At 27.0% G+C, this 17,315-nt stretch overlaps 2 protein-coding genes across 4 annotated transcripts; both read right to left on the minus strand.

Moving 5' to 3' along the window:
• Positions 1-913: 913 nt before the first annotated feature.
• LOC101503983 (protein trichome birefringence-like 39) lies at positions 914-4,563 on the minus strand. The gene is made up of 5 exons (XM_004487112.4): positions 4,193-4,563; positions 3,939-4,110; positions 1,877-2,052; positions 1,633-1,791; positions 914-1,555 (listed from the first exon to the last, which is right to left on the minus strand). The coding sequence occupies exons 1-5, from the start codon at positions 4,480-4,482 to the stop codon at positions 1,261-1,263; spliced, it is 1,092 nt and encodes a 363-aa protein (XP_004487169.1). The 5' UTR covers positions 4,483-4,563; the 3' UTR covers positions 914-1,260.
• Positions 4,564-13,847: 9,284 nt separating this feature from the next.
• On the minus strand, positions 13,848-17,244 carry LOC101503655 (uncharacterized). Of its 3 annotated transcripts, none has more exons than XM_004487111.4 (6): positions 17,075-17,244; positions 15,937-16,107; positions 14,822-15,446; positions 14,652-14,720; positions 14,391-14,554; positions 13,848-14,309 (listed from the first exon to the last, which is right to left on the minus strand). In XM_004487111.4, the coding sequence occupies exons 2-6, from the start codon at positions 16,030-16,032 to the stop codon at positions 14,166-14,168; spliced, it is 1,098 nt and encodes a 365-aa protein (XP_004487168.1). In that variant the 5' UTR covers positions 16,033-16,107; positions 17,075-17,244; the 3' UTR covers positions 13,848-14,165. The 3 variants fall into 3 exon arrangements, with proteins under 3 accessions (XP_004487168.1, XP_012570810.1, XP_073224455.1); XM_012715356.3 differs by lacking the exon at positions 17,075-17,244 and adding an exon at positions 16,981-17,041; XM_073368354.1 differs by lacking the exon at positions 15,937-16,107 and having other exon boundaries at positions 17,075-17,243.
• Positions 17,245-17,315: the final 71 nt, after the last annotated feature.

Genomic DNA, 17,315 nt, shown 5'->3' on the forward strand with positions numbered 1-17,315 from the left:
AGTGGTATCCAATTAAGAAGCCAAACTATTTTGGACAATTAATTAGCTAGTTGTAACTATTTTGGTTAGTTAGTTTGTTACTCTAAAACTGTAAACTAACTGTATATAAGCCACAAAACAAAGCTAGAAAAACAGAGAGATTCAAGGTTATAGAATGCAAAGCTGCAGTTTTACAAAACTGTGAAAAACTTGCAGCATAAGTGCATAAATATTTTGTAATCGTTTTCATCACATTATAAGTGATAATTCAAGTCGTATTCAGTCCCCTAGACCTAGGAGTTAATCTATGAACTAGATTAACAAGTGTGTGTATTCATTTTAGCATTACAAGCCTTAAATTCTAGTTAAAACTGATCATTCTCCATTTCAGTTAGAAAACGGAGAACGTTCTTGATACTAATCTGATTAATCTTCGTTTTCTGTTTTAATCATTCTGCGTTTTTCTAGACAAAGCCAAAAATAGTTTTAGTTTAATTACTCATTGATCTCCGTTTTTCACAATATAATATCATTATAGTATATTCATAAGTTAGACCTCAAAAAATATTTATTTTTATCTTATCATTTATTAAATATTATACTTGTTTAATTATGTTGAGTTTTCTGAAGTAAAAGATTTTTGGAAAAGTCACATTTGTGATCACGTTAATAGTTAAATCAAGACAGTATTACTATGTGCCGAGATAGAAAGGTTGGAAGAAATGAACGAACATTTAAAAACTAAGTCATGTTCTCAACCAAGTTTAAGAAGCCAATTAATGCCTTATTCTCTCTCCTTGTAATATAAAGATCATGCATGATGCTTAAATTGTACTAGTTTGCAAAGTGGGATGATATTCTCTACTTTTCAACTCTTTTGCTTTTAAAAAAAGGAACTCAAAACAATCCATCAGCACGTTATTCCAAAGGAAAGTTCTTTGCAAAGTACTTTAATTTCAATATATTCCAAAGAGTGTATTTGGTACAATCAAGGCAGGTTTCTGCCAAAATAATATGAAAAATAAATTTACAATAAGGAGCATCACCCCTTTTATTGTCCAATTTCAACAACTCAAAATGCCAAATTAAATAAATTCCTATGGTAGAAAAACAATGTGTTTTCCTCCTAATACTTCCTCCCATCATAAATACAAGAGAAAATTTTGTCAAAAAAATTGATGTAAAAATACATCAGCTTTAGTTGATCAACTTTTCTGCTATATTTAAGATGAAAAGGAGTAAGAAACATATAATATAGTTTACAATTAAGAAGATATTGAATCAATTTGAAGCAAAAAGAGAAGCATGAAGAAGCACATTCCAAGTATCAGGAAGTCCTGGAAGACACCAATGACTACAATCAGTTGACATAACACCACTATAACCTTCAGGGTGTGCATCTTTTCTGTATTGTGAGAGTGTTGTGACATCTAGAAAAAACACTGGCTTCTTTAACCTGCTCAACACTTTATTCACCACAACCCAAGCCATTGGTGTACCTCCTGGGTACTTTAAACCAAAGAATGGTTGTGTCTCACTCATGCATGATTTTGCTGGTTGGTTCCAATCTCTCCCCCTAAACCAACATTAATTAATATACTTAATACAAAATTTATAGTTAATTGGATTGAATTAATTAGTACAGAAACTTACTCGTAATGCACGGGTGAAATTCCTAAAAAGAAGACCTTGGTTTGGGTTGGATTTACATTGATGTTAACCCATCTAGCCCAAGTTGTCAAACCTTTATAGAATGCAATGAAACGGTTCATGTCTTTGTACAATTTGTTACCCTCTTCAATATAATCCCACCTGCATTCAAATCAGATCACCCCTTTAACAAAATGGATTATAAAAATCATCATCATCATGATCATGTTTAAATATTAGATCCTACGGTTGTGCATTCCCGGTGTGGGTCCACCAATGCCACGTGTTGAAAACCAACACATCCATCCCTCTCCATGCATCACCACTCTTTATTGAGTCCAACTTTAGAACTCTCCCAACGTTCTCACGGTCAAGGTCTACCAAATATGGTGTGCGGTATAGAAATAATTGGAGACCATAATCCTGCAAAATAATTCAAATTTATTTTAATTTTTTCTTTTACTATTTTTCATACTGTCAGCTACTACCTATCAAAGTAACGTACCTACTTGACAAATTTCATCACTTAATTTCTTTCAAGTGATGTCATTTATTGCCTCTAGATTCAATGTAAATGAAAAGTGCCATGGAATATAAATTACTAGAAGAAAAGAATAATTCTCCTCCCTTTAATTTATCACAATGATGTGGCCCAATATTTGTGACACTTTTGTAGTTTACTGAAAGTCGTGCTAGAGGACTGCATCTCAATTTCAATTAGGCCACCGGTGTCAAGTGGTCCATTTGGAAGGGATTAATGTCTAAATTGCCAACTATATATATATATTTTCAAAAGAATGCCTTCAGGTCTAAAAGGCCAAAATGAATGCATACTCATACTACTGTTGCTGTTACAATTTAATCTAGGCGATGTTATTCTCCAAAATTCTTGGTGGACCTAAGTGAAGGAATTTATCGATCTAATATTTTGTCAATTGAAACTTTTTATAAAAAAGAAATTCAAAATCTTGTTTTGAAATATTTTTCTTCAAAAATATTGGAAAAAATTTTAAATTATTTTTTATAGAAAATTTTTGAAAATTTTATTTCTCAAAATCAAATTAAAAACTTTTTGGAAAATAAAATTGATAAAATGCATATCCATTGATCTTACTTAACCCACATAGTTTTAAGAGTTTTTTTAGCTTTAAAAACTTTCTTTATTGGAATCTTTTTAATCATAAAATATTGTTGCATATTCAATATATAGATTGAAGTCAATAATTAATAAATTTGTTAAATTCACATCTATAATTTTAAGTAAACATCAAAAATAGATGAATAACTCGCCTTTAATTTAATTTAAATGGCCCACTTCAAAAAAAAGTGTTCCATTGAGCTCAAGGAACCAATAGTAAAGCCCATTTCAAATTATTTTCCTAGTTTTTTTATTTTATTTAAATAGCTTGATTGATGCTTATATCATGGGTAAACATAATAAAGCAAGGATTCAATCAGATATCTTTTGAAGTAAGAAAAATCAAATATCAATATTATCAATTATTAAAAGAAGAATAGATTGGCTAAGTAAACGTTGTGATCATAATTTAGTTAAACCATCAATGATGATTGTAGATATGCTAGAAAAACTATACCAACACTAATTATTGCTAATTAAGAAATTTGTTAACAAAGGTTCTACATAAAGCAAAAAGGTATTGACAATTAGGAGCATACACTATTTCATTGGAGGATTTCTTGTAGAAAGGCACTATGTTTTTAGATATGTAGTTTGTTCAAGCATATTTGGATCAAGTCATCAAGGAAAGCAAATTATACACAACAGTTGAATGGAGTAGAATAATAAGAAAATGTTAATACATTTAAATCCGAGTATATCAAAATTCACCGAAGGTAAGAAAAGATGAATTATTAGCGTGGCATGGCAATAACCATTAAAGATTCACATTTATTATTCCTTATATTAAAACCCAAAATGTCCCCCCGCCAAAAGGAAAAGCCCTCCACCAAACCCGTTTCACACTTTATTGTTCACGCTCCACTGCTTTACACTAACTCACAAAACAATAACAATAATAATAATTATTATTATTATTATTATTATTATTATTTTGAGCACAAAATTCGCCGCTGGTTCATATCAAATGGATCATAGATTTGAAAGAAATAAGAACGTGAGTTCACACTTCACACAAGGCAAATTACCGAAAAAGTTACCAACATAGGTGAAAGAGGAGAAAAAAATACACCATTGGCATGGACACAAATACACACCATTTCAATACCATTAAATTCCAAAATGGAAATAAAATAAAAACACATAAAAATGAAGAAAAAATGAAACCAACCTGGAATGTTATTGTGGAGATAGCATTTTGCTTCGAGAATGAAGTTCTTGTTTTGGGTACCCAAGAGTGAATCATACATGCTAGTGAATTAAACTGGTTTAAGCTCAAAGAATCACCAACAAACATAATCTTCTTTCCTCTATATTTTGCAAGAAAATCCAATGCACTAAACCTGAAGACATCCAATAAAATGTGACACTATGTATTTTACAGAATATAATAATTGAAATTGAATGCATAAAAGAAATAGTTACCTTGGTAAAGAACAAGAGAGTGGTTGCCATCTATATTTCTGATACTGAGTATCAGGTCGACCGTACTTTTGACAGTTGAACTGTGGATCTATGAAGGGACAAGAAGAAGGATCATAGAGAGGATATGAAGGATCATACACCCATTTGCCACGAAACCAGTTACATCTTCCTGCGACTTTTCTCTCATTACTACTTGTTGTTTTGTTGAACTTAAATTCCTCAGCTTTTGTTTGGTGAGAAGAAAACACTAGAAACAGAGTAAAAAACAGAGTCGGTAACACAAAACCCATTTTCTTGGGTTTCGATCCTTACTCTGTTGAAAGGAAAAGGACGAGGAGTGCAGAAAAAGTTGTCTGAAACAACGCCTTTTATAATGTAAATGTGTTTATCACTCACAGTTAATAAGGAATTCAGTTCAAGAATGTGAAAACAGACTTACTTTTCTAATCTTTTGTTTATTTAACAGGAAGTTTGATAGAATGAAAAATTAACATATTTTAGTAAATTATTAATTAATAATATGACATTTATGTATTCAAAATTTTAATTTAATTAATTTTAATTGATACTGTATTAATTAAAATATGCATAAACAAATTAAAAAACTATATTGATCGAAAATTTCGTAGTAGCAAAAAAAACTCTAGTTTTTATTCTACCGTGTAACTTTTCTTATTTAATTCTGCTTACAATGAGATACAGTGAACTTTTGATGGATTTGTTTAAACAGTGGCATGTGGTGGGGTTCGATCTGATCTTGATCCTTTTGCATTGAAAATTCATGGGATTATTTATTATTATTTTTTTTATTCAACAAGTCATGTCACATGATTAAATTGAATTTCCTTTATAAAAATTAATAGTTTTGGACATTTCTGTTTCACTAACTTTTGTTTTAAGAAGCATAATAAATTTCAAACTTATGTGACAAAACATGTCAACTAAAGAATCATAAATTATAACGTCAAAACATCGGTTCAACTAATGAAACTAAACTCCAACAACAAAGTTTATCAACATAGTACTCTCTAATTTACAAACATGTTAAACATTCTAAAGGTTGTAATTGATCAAATTTTACCATGCAAATTTATTAATATCACGACCATATGTTAAGGTTAATTAATTGTGCTTGTAATTTCATTTTAGTATAACATTATATTATAATTAGATATGAAAATTAATAAAATATAAATATACTCTAAAATATATTTACACCAATTTGTCAAAAAAATATTTACATCGGTGATATTTTTATTAAATAAACTCTGTTTTTTATTGTTCTGAACGAACTCTTAAGTGTATGTAATAAAGAGAGAAAATCTCACAATAATAATATACTAATAGAAAAACACTTGTGTGAACAATAGTGAGTGAACAAAATTTATCACAACAATGATGTTTGATGATTGTAGTGCATTTGCATATATTCTAACCGCTAAGTCAATAGATAATTGGGTGAGTGAGAGATAATATATAAGGCCTACTTTGATAGTTGGTGATCCCAAAACTTATACAGCGAGAAAGAGATTCAATAACATTTATATGTATTTTGAATCATTTATATCTTGCAATATTACTTTATTTGTCACCAACCTACCATCAATTATGCTCCTTAAAGTCCGTATGTTATTTTGTTGACGTCACAAAGATTGAATATACCAAGTGGATTAGAAAAAGCAGTTCCTTCTCTTTCTTGTGTCTGCTTTTATTTTGTATATAATAAATATTTTTTTTACTGAAAATAATAAATAAAATGGCTGAATATATTTTACTTTTTGTAAAATTTTAAAATTTTATTTTTAGTTTAATAATTTTTTCTTCTACTTTTAATTTTAATAATATTTATTTATTAATAATTTTAATTCTTTTAAAATCAAAACTAGTCAAAGCATTATCGGAGTACAACTAAATTCAATAGATGTACTTTATGAGTTATGTTAAATTTACAACAACAAAAAAAAAAAACTTAAAATTTAACTTCTAAAATTTATCAACGATAAATATTAAAAATATCCATTGAATAAATATAAAATTGTATTTAATTCATATACTGTTAAAATATTCAAAAAAATTGTGGAAGAGAGGTTTATAATATTTTAAACATGTCTATGAAAAATCTTTCAAAAATTTGTAGGATAGTACATAGTTGGCTTAATGACAAAAAATTTGTAGGATAGTACATAGTTGGCTTAATTGAACTAAAATTAATGACAAAAAATATTTAAGGAATTAAAAGTAAAAAAAAATATTATATAGACTAAAATCTAATTATAAAAATTGATAGAATTATATATATAAATATATATATATAATTATAAATAAATTGTATTTCGATGGGAAAATAATTAATATTGTTGTTTAGAGAAGTACTAGCAAAAGAATTTGCAACAAAGATACCAAATGACATTAGTCTGAATATATTTAATTATCTCAAAATAAATGTTAATTATAATTTTTAATATATATTTAATTATTATTTTTATATTATTTTTCAATAATTACTATATAATATATATATATATATATATATAATTTCTAAAATATTATTATATTTTATATTAATAATAGTAAAAATTAATTAATAATTAAAATAAATAATTTAATAAAATAATTTATTTTTTTAAAATATTTTATCTTTTAATATACGTGTGAAAACTTTAAAGCACGTTGGTTATAAAATAGTAAGAACCATTCCTGTGATTTACTTTTGTTCTTGTGATTGCAACGAAATTAGGGACAACTTTGTTGATGGAGACACAATTAGGTGTGGAATGCTTGGTTGTCCGTAAGGGATTGGTTATTGTAGAGAATGCATCTTGTTCATGCAAAGATATACTATTAGGTCTCCAACCAAAATTAGGACTAGGACGCTTGCCACAGTATATAGTCACACATATCTCAAGTCTAAGTATTCCCCTATCTTTTTCTTTTTTCTTTCTTTTTGCTGAAAAGTATGAACTTTTATATATATATATATATTAAATAAAGTATGAGCTTTCTCTGTTCAAATATTTGTTTGATAAATTTATAAAGTTTACTTACGTATGAAGTTAAAGAAATTAGGTAAATTACACTATTTTCATTTATGTTTATATTTTTGTATTCGATGTCAATAAAAATTATTAGTGATAATAACCCAATTAATATTGGATGATGATATTTATATTTTTTTAAGATAAAAAAATACAAATTAATATTGAATAATAATGATAAAGAAAAAAGACAAAAGACATTGTTGTTGACTAAAATTAACAGAAGTTTCAGGTGGCTGAGCTTAGTCAACACAAAATACCAATTTACACTACAGATGGATTAATTGTTCACGAACCTCTTTTTATTTTACTTTATTTATTCATTTATATATTTTCAAAAGTAGTCCTACATTTTCAAAATCCAATCATTTTGTGTGTCCCAGCTCACAAAGTACTCCCTCCGTTTCTTTTTACTATTGATGTGTTGGTTTGCATTATGTATATATGTACACTTTTGTTGCATGACAAACAAATGTATATTGAGGTTTATCTTGTGTGTTATTCCGGAGAGGAAAATCAATTATTGTTGAATAACCAAATTCTTTCTTTGACTTAATCACAAGTGAATCGTTATCGAGATTTTTGAGCTTATCACCTCGACTAACTTTTACTTCAAAACAATTTCCATAAGCCTTTATAAGAATTATTAATTTCCGAAATTTTGTTTTCTTTTTCATTACCATAAAGTCATAATGACGTACGTATTTGAAATGGAAAAGGAACAGTGATATGAAAAATAAATAAGAAACTGAAGGGGCCTCATTGTCAATGTCAAAATCCAGTGACGCTCTTGTCGTGTTATACTAAAAGTAGCTCAATACCAAACTGAACTCAAACAACGAACTTTTCAAAAGAAAAGAAGAAGAAAAAAATACTCTAACAACGAAGTGATGGTAGCAGTCATCACACATGACACAAGGAGTTTTCAAACCAAGCCATGTGCAATATTATTTTTCAAATGACACGTGTATATACAGTTTTCTACACATGCATCTTCTATAAGTATATATTTTCTTAAAAATTTATTTGGTTTTAACACAATGATTAATGGAAACTGTAGCACAGAACACATATTGAAATTTAAAGTAAATTTTTTAAATGTTAATTTTATTACTAAATTAATATAATTAAATTATGTAATATTTTTTTAATTGATTTAATATTAATTATTGAGATAATATTAAATTTAAAAAATTTATATTTTTTAATTTTAAAAATATTAAAATTTGATATCATTTTATTAAATAAAAAAATTGAGATATTTTAATTAAGTAAAACTTTGTTTTTTATAAAATTCTAAATCGATTATTTTAACAGTCTTATTCTTGAGATGGTCTTAAGAAATTATCAACTAATTAAATTCAAATTATTTATATTAAAACAAATCATATAAACTGAACTTAAATCTTAATAAAAATAATTTTTAGTTAAACTTAATTTATTTATCTATATCAAACTTTATAATAAATAATTGAAGGATAAACTAGTATATATTTTGCATGAACTTACGATGCTAAAGTGCGACCAAATTTAAATGTAATGTTTATTGCTTAATTTCTATTATTATGAAGAAGCACCTAATTTCTTTTTGAAGTCGGATTTGGTGTAGGTGTTTACTAGGTTTGGTGGTGCTTGCTTTCATGCATGTCAATAATTGTAAGACTTTTATTTGGGCATATTTTATGCCAAATTTTTTAATGAAAGAAGAAGCCGCCAATTTCCTTTGACCTTTAAAAAAATACTTCATACCTTAATTGTTGATTCACTTATGTAGCAATTCCTATCAATAATTAACTAACTAGAGCATCCACATGGATTAAAATTTTTAGTTTGAAATATATTTCGTGGATAAATCAGTTAGGTAAATATTATATAAATAATTATAATATCTTATTTTAAATAATTAATTGAATCTGTATAAAATTTTAATATTAAATATTTGTCATTTTTTTGTGATTTTTGAAATTTATTAACGATAAATATATTTTTCTTGTTTTATTTTATGTATTAATGACATATATTTGTTATAATTTTTTTTAATAAATTGATCAATGATAAATATATGTCTTATGTTTTTTATGTATTGATAATAAATATTGACTCCATAATTTTTTTATATTTATCAATAAAAAATATTTATTCAATTGATATTTTTAATATTTATCGTTGATAAATATTTGTCTTATATTTTTTTTATATTTCACCAGTGATAAATTTTTGTCCTGTGTTTTTTTTAATATTTATCCGTGATAAATATTTTTCCCATGTTGTTTTTATGTATCAATGAAAATATTTATTCCATATTGTTTTATATGTTTATTAATGGTAAATATTTATCTCAAGTTGTTTTATATGTTTATTAATGGTAAATATTTATTCCATTTCTTTTTATATTTATCGTTGTTAAATATGCATTCGGTATATTTTTATATGTCAATAACATATATTTATCTAATATTTAATATTTATTAGTGATAAATATTTATTTCGTGTTTTATATATACATTTGTGACAAATGTTTGTGTTGTATTATTTTTATGTATCAATGAAAAATATTTAGCCCATATTTTTTTTATATTTATTGATTGTAAATATTTTTTTCATATATTTTTTGATATATTTATCAGTGATAAATATTTATCTTGTAAATTGTTTTTAAAATTTATCAATTAAAAATGTGTCATATATATATATATATATATATATATATATATATATATATATATATATATATATATATATATCAATTATAAATTAAATTGTGAATTGTTTTTAAAATTTATCAGTTAAAAAATTATAGTGCACAAATATTTATAACACTACTTGCTGTAGTTTTATTGTTGCATTTGCCTTTTATTTTTTCCTCTGTTTTTTGTTTTTGCTTTTTTCTCTTTTTTTGTCCTTTCCTTTTTTTGGATTAGTCTATATCTGTCAAGTTTTTGTTTATTTTTTTAATCTACTTCTAGCTTATAAAAAAATCATCTATATTAGTATCAATTGGCAAGAATCATACAAAAAGTCTAATGTTTTGTTTTGACAAAACATAAAGTCTTGTGTTAAACTTTGGATAACAACATATTTTTAATGTGAGTTTAAAATAAAATACTTATTTACTCATCGTTTATTTATTAAATTTAAGTGGAGCTTTGCATACTTAAAAAATCTCTTTTACATTCTTTTCAACTGTAAATATAAATTTTAAAAGTCGAGTTGATATGTATACTGCTCATAATAAAATAAATAAAGTTCAAGCTCAAATTGCACCACAAATCAAAAGATTGCAAGTAAAATTAAGAAATAAAAAGTAAAGGGAAGAATACGTTCACATATCAAAATATTGCAAGTAAAATTAAGAATCATATTCCAAAAATGCTGGTTTTATTTGTTGATAGTTTTCTTTAATGGATTTTTTTTTTAATTTCAATCATACTCTTTTTAACTTTAAAATTACTATTAAAATAATTATTAAAAAAACATTATCCACAATATAGCCAATAGCATTTTTAGAATTTGATTTTTCACGTCTCTCACGCAATCGTTTGAAGAAGAGGAATAGCTTATGAGCACCATAATTGTTTATCTTTTTGCACTTCCACTATCATCCTCCACCTTCTTGTAGGTCCTTTTCCTTTACATGTATTGTTATTATGTTTTAAGCAAAGTAGCATACTATTCAAAGCAATTTATAAGAGCTTTTAATTTAATTTGAAAGTAATAAACCAAACAAATAAGTACTTAATTTTAAGGTGGGCCATAGATTGTTAGAGTCTTTCTTAGTTCAAGAAAATGCTAATTTGGTTGCACTATGTGGTCCGTGTCCTTAAAAAATTGATCATGGCCCATCTTAATAGACTTTTAATTTAAGTTGCTTGTTAGATGAATAAAATTATGGTTGTTTCTTTTCCACCTCCAATACTTTTTGGATTACATAATTCAGATACGTATTTTTTAATTAAAAAAATAAACGTAAATTGACTAATTTAAATATGTATTTTGAAAGCTTTTGATAATATAACGGATTAAATAAAAGAAACTACCTAAAATTTTAGATACTTGTATTTTTTTTAAACATGTTTTTGTTGCTATTTGTTCTCAGCCTCTCAATCAAATAGGTCAATAATGGAAGGCATTATGCCTTGAGAAATCAATGTGCATTGATCAACCTAACTTTTTACTTAAAGAAAATTAAAATTATGTGCTTTATGGCTGGAAATTGGAACTTAGTCTTTAAGAACTAATGGTAGGTGGTAAAGTAATCCACACGTTATAATTTTGGATATTTATTTATCCAAAGAAGCATGTATCTTGGCTGGCTAATTTTAAAACCCTGTTTTTCTTGAGCTAACTACCACTTGAAATATTCTCATCGAAACTTTTATTTATTTATTATTTCACACAAAAATAATTAAAAATGATAACATAGTGACGAATGCGATGGCACGAAGTAATACCTAAAAAGGGGGTTTATTTACTGTTAAGTTCTATATGAACTTTGTAAAAAAATAAAAAGTTCTATATTAACTTTGTAATACTATAAAGTATAATATATTTTAATTAAGGCATCTATAAATTGTATAATATTTTTTGACAACAGACTATAAAGTCATAAGAATTTCATCCAAAATTAAAAGATACTAGTTTTTTTTTTCTTTTACCTTTTAAAAGCTACTAGTTTTTTTTATTGGTTTTTAGTGGATTCGGCTTTTGCAATGGGTATGACACTAAAGACTCTTAATTAATACACTATATAAACTGTTTCTCTAAAGATATAAATACACTCTACAATGTATGAACAATGATATTAGGTTAATTACCAACTCAGGTTCAGCAAGATGAGAGTAATTTTACACAAGAGTGGAAAGAAAAGAGTAAGGGCTTGTTTGCTTCTACTTTACAAAAAAACAGTTTTTTTTTTTAAAGTTAATAAAGTAATTGGATTTTCATGTTACGGGTTTGATCCTATAAGTGTTTGGTAAAACTTAAATCTTTTCAATCTTCTATTAGGGTACCATACATCTCCTCATTCTAAATTTTTTTCATATAAAAAAAGTTAACAAATAATAAAATTTGTTTTATTAATTATATTAACAAAGAAAACTACCAGTTTTGAAAAAATCGTCAAAGATACTCTAATTATTGATATCATTGAAAAGATCGTCAAACATAATTTAACTATTAATATCCAGAGGTGTTGTTTTGCATATATATATATATATATATATATGGTTGTATTTTTTGTAATTATTGGTTATGAGTTGAATTCGAATATAAAATTCATTTGTTTTTATTAAAAAATATAAAAAAATTAATTAGTATGCGAAACAAAAATTATAATGTAAGTCATTGCAAAACTGTTGATTTTCTTCATCTTGTATGAGGGTTTTTGCCTCTTAATAAAAAATTTATTTCGTAACAAATAATAAAGTTTGACCATTAGATTTTTTAGATCATATGATTATATTTTTTTAATTTAACTTGTATAACAGATAATATAAAAAGTTTTATATTGACCATTAGTTGTTTTTTTGTCTTATACTGACCATTTGTTTGAATCATGCGAAGTTAATATTAAAACATTATAAATGAAATCCTTTTTATAACAAAAAGTTTTGGTGGCTGAGTCATCAAGAGAAAAAAAAAAGAGTATGAAGGCTCATATAATAGTGATATTTATGAACAATGTCGTCACATTAACAATGGAATTCTAATTAAGATTCTTGTGAATATTACTTTCGTCCCTAATTATAAATATTTATTGAAAAAAATTCAATAATTAAATGGATTTATTATTTTTTTTCAAACACAACCTTAATTAATACTACTAACTTGTTTAGCAATATGAAAAGTAATTATTAAATACATCAATACACCAATGATAATTTAGTCATTTTTTAATACAAAATAGACACATTAGTTATACTACTAATTTTTCTTAATAAAAATAAAGTATGGAATAAAAACTTATATTTAAGAAGTGAGGTAATACCATCTAATACTTATTAACTAAATCAACTTAAGTTAACTAAAATGAAATCATTTGACATTAAATTATTAAGTAGTTATATACTGATAATGATTAATTCTCACTTTCATTCATTTATTGTTATGGTCAAAATTTAATTTTCTTTTTTATGATATGAGTGAAAAAATATGCACTTAAATAAAGAAAGAAAAATACTTATTGTTGTGATGAAATCGAAAGAAAAGAAGGTATTTATGTATTTTTTTTAATTGGTTTGGTTAGTTTTTCCAATACATTTTAGTCTTTATGATTTATTTGTGAAAAAACTTTTGTAATATATTGCATTGATGAAAAAGAAAACAATTTTTGTGTTGATTAAAAGTATACTTTTAGATAAATTATGTCATTTAAAAGTACACTTCCTTCCCTAGAAAAAAAGTACACTTCTTAACCTTATGTATCTTTTATTTTTAAAATGTGGAATGAGAAAAGCTAGTCCAAAGTTTTTTTAATGAATCCAATCATTAGTTGACAGATTCATTGACGAACAAAACAAAAAATTAGTTAACGTAGCTTTGATAATTTGGCCTACTAGCTTCTTCCACGTCAATAGTTGTCACATACTAATTTAAGAACAAGAGAAACTAAGGAGGTACACAAGTTTATTTCTAAATAATTTATTTTTAATAACAAAAAAGCAGACAAAAAATAATATAAAAATCAAGGTACTTATCCATGATAAAGCATTTCCAAATATAAAAAAGGTATCTCAATCTCCTGCATAAGGACTAAGTGTAACTTAGGTGGAGACTAAAATTCACAAGTTGTTCCAGTGCGTCACTAATTATAACCATTAGATATGTATTAGTATTTAATAAACAAGTTAGATTTTAATACATCCAACGGTTATTATTGGTGATGCACTGAGAGTACTTATGCGCGCTAGTCTCTACCTGCAACTTAATCACTGTGATATTTAGAGAAGTTCCCACTCGGATTCTGAGATATCTGCAGCCGATGATTTTTGTTTATGCTCCACAAAAGTTAATAATGCAAGCTCTTCATACTCTTGCTTCCTTGCAGATTTCTTAGACAAAGAAAAGGGTTGCCTCCACTTTTTCTTCAATCATGTAAAGAAGAAAAAATCACTTCATATTTAACAGCATGCACTATAAAAAAGGAGAGGGGAATGAATACGTACCTTGCTAGTCTTCAGATTCACTATTGCCTCTGGAACTGACTGATATTCATCTTTGGTAATCATGACACAAGTTTCATCAAACTGCAACTCATCATCTTGATGAATGATTTTGTGGTCTTTCTCCATAGCAGCATCAAAATTTTCAATATCCAAACTACTTGATTCTGGAAATTCTCAAGTAATCAGAAGTAGAAGTACTTCATATTGATTTCAAAAGTAAACTAAATTCAGTAACTACTTCAGCAAGATTTGAATTAATACCTGGATGAGACACAGTGATTGTACTATGAGAACAATCGTCAAGCTGCATAGCTCCGATCGTAGAGAGCTCTGACAGAAAAATTATGCAATGATTATCAGAAGCAAAAAATTTACAATCCATAAACAATGAGGTAAAGTTTGTACTCAAGAAGAGACACTCAAATACATACCATGTGCATCTTCAAATGCGTCACTTGAGAAATAACTTGTATTTATCTCGTTCTCTTCAGTTGATTCAACCAATTCCATAGCATTGGAGTTTTGTTCAGTACTTGCATTCTCACTTTCATTGCAACAATCTTCTACAGAGGCAAAGTTTGTTACTTCAGCATAATCTGTCTTTGAAACAGTAGCTTCATGATTTTGATTCACATTGGCGATTTCACATGATTGTGATGAAATGCATGTATCTGTTTTTGATAGAGCGACTTCAGTGGTCGTGTTGGATGCAACCATCTTCATATTTTGTTGATTTTCATCACTACTAAGGTTTGATTTAACTTCTGCGCTCTCAACACATTGTTTTCCACACGATTCAGCATACACTGCATCATTACCGATATCGTGATTGACACTCGAGTTCTCAGTTGATTGCTCGGTGTAAGCCCTAATAGTTATTTCCCTGGAAGCTTGAAATGACTTCTTTGTTAATCCAGCACCAGTATATTGTTCTACAGACATTACAGGGGCTGAAAATGAAGATTGAGGAAGTATTTCTTGCATGACATCTGAATAGAACTTCTTAACACTTTCGCCAACAATCTCCATTTGATTCTCTATGTATTGAAAAGTTTCCTAACACCAAAAAAACAAAAGAAAACGATTATATAATTTATAACAGACTGTTAATGTAAATCAATTGTATGTTTATCAGTTTTACTGAGAGAGTTTTTACACAACTGAGATTTCAGAAAGGTTGTCGCTGATTACGATAAATAGTTAAATACCAAGACAAGTATAAGTGAACAATTGTTTTCATGATTACACTCTAATTGTAATAATTTAAGCAGCAGCAACACTAACAAGAACTATAGAAAGAATGCTTAAGACATATAAGGGAATGACATCTATGACAACTTAAAATGCATTGGCATGTCCACTTGGGTATTTAAGTTATTTTTCATCGTTGCAATGTTGCCGATCGCAGGTTGCAAAAAAATAGCATTTTGTTTCTCTTATGCTAGAGCGCTGCTAAAGCTGCTATTTGACAACACTACCTCATATTTTGAAACCTTAAAGAAGCATAGGATAGGATAAGTATATATAGCTGACTACAAAGGCACACCTCAAACAATGTATCTTGCAACTCCAGGAACATATTCTCAAACTTCTGGTATATATTACAAACCCAAGCTATGCCTGTTGCATCCATTGTCATCATACCACACTTGCTAGAATATTAACTAGGCAGTACAGTACCTGAATGTCCAATTCGAAGGTGGTTCTACCTGATTAGCTGGAAAGAAATAAAGGAATTCAACCAATGTGCTCAATTGATAGTTGTCCCTTCTATAGGACTAAAAGCACTTTTTTTTATGAAAATTGGTCTAAAAGTACATTGATCATGCAGTGTTATATCAAAGACATAAAATGAGTTGATCAGGCCTAGAATACACTTATATGGAACAATCAATTAAAAGTATTTGGATTAGATGCAGTGTGACTATGCATCTCGGTCGTCTAATCTTGATTGGACGGTCTAGATTTTAAGACCGATTTTTATTTTTTTTAAACAAAAGTTGTGATCTTGAAATCTAAATTGTTCGATCATGATTCGACAATTGAGATGTGACTAGGGTTGTGACCGAAGACTACCCGAATCCCAATTAAAAGGGTTTGTACCTAATAATGCCACAATCAACCCCAAATTCTTACTATTTTACTATCCACATATAAGAATCAAGAACAACCCATTATGATATATCTTCAAAACTAAACCACAAACTTCAAGTAATTTACTGCACACAATTGACAATCTTATACTTCTAACTGTTTTACTAAATAAACACCATCTTTTTTTTTTTTTTTTGATTAAATAAACAGCATCTCTTTTTTGTTGTTGTTGATTATATAAACAGCATTTCTCTTCAAGAGAGAGGACAATAAAACAAAAATAAACAGCATGCAAACGCTAAGTTTACTCGATCAAAATTCCCATAAACAAAACAAGCAAGGAAAGTACCACAACAACAAAATATGGTCATACATATATAAAAAAAAAAAAAAAAATCAAACTTTTTATCAGAAAACAAAACCCATTTAAAATATCACAATAATAATTCAAAGGGTTGTAACAAAATAAAAAAATTAAGCATAGAACAGAGTTTACTTGTTGCATGACAAACAGAGAGAAGAGAACAAGAAGAGTAGTGAGTATAGCAGAACCTTACGTTAGATATGTGTATTCAAATTCCTACGTTTACCTTTTGATGAATGTTGTTTGTTAACTTTAGTGGCGTGTTGGTCCCATAATCTGTGCCATCAATTTTTGACCTGCCATTGTTGTTACCTTTTTGTACTGTTATTTTGTTTTATTGAGTTCCTTTATGAAGCTGCTTATTTATAGTGATTCAGTTCCAATTGTCATATGCAAAACAAACTCTCTCGATTTACTTGCTAAATTCAAATCCACAGAAATACTGTTACAAAATTAGGCAAATATTT

The sequence above is a fragment of the Cicer arietinum genome, chromosome 1 (assembly GCF_000331145.2).
Source record: "Cicer arietinum cultivar CDC Frontier isolate Library 1 chromosome 1, Cicar.CDCFrontier_v2.0, whole genome shotgun sequence".
NCBI lineage: Eukaryota > Viridiplantae > Streptophyta > Magnoliopsida > Fabales > Fabaceae > Cicer > Cicer arietinum.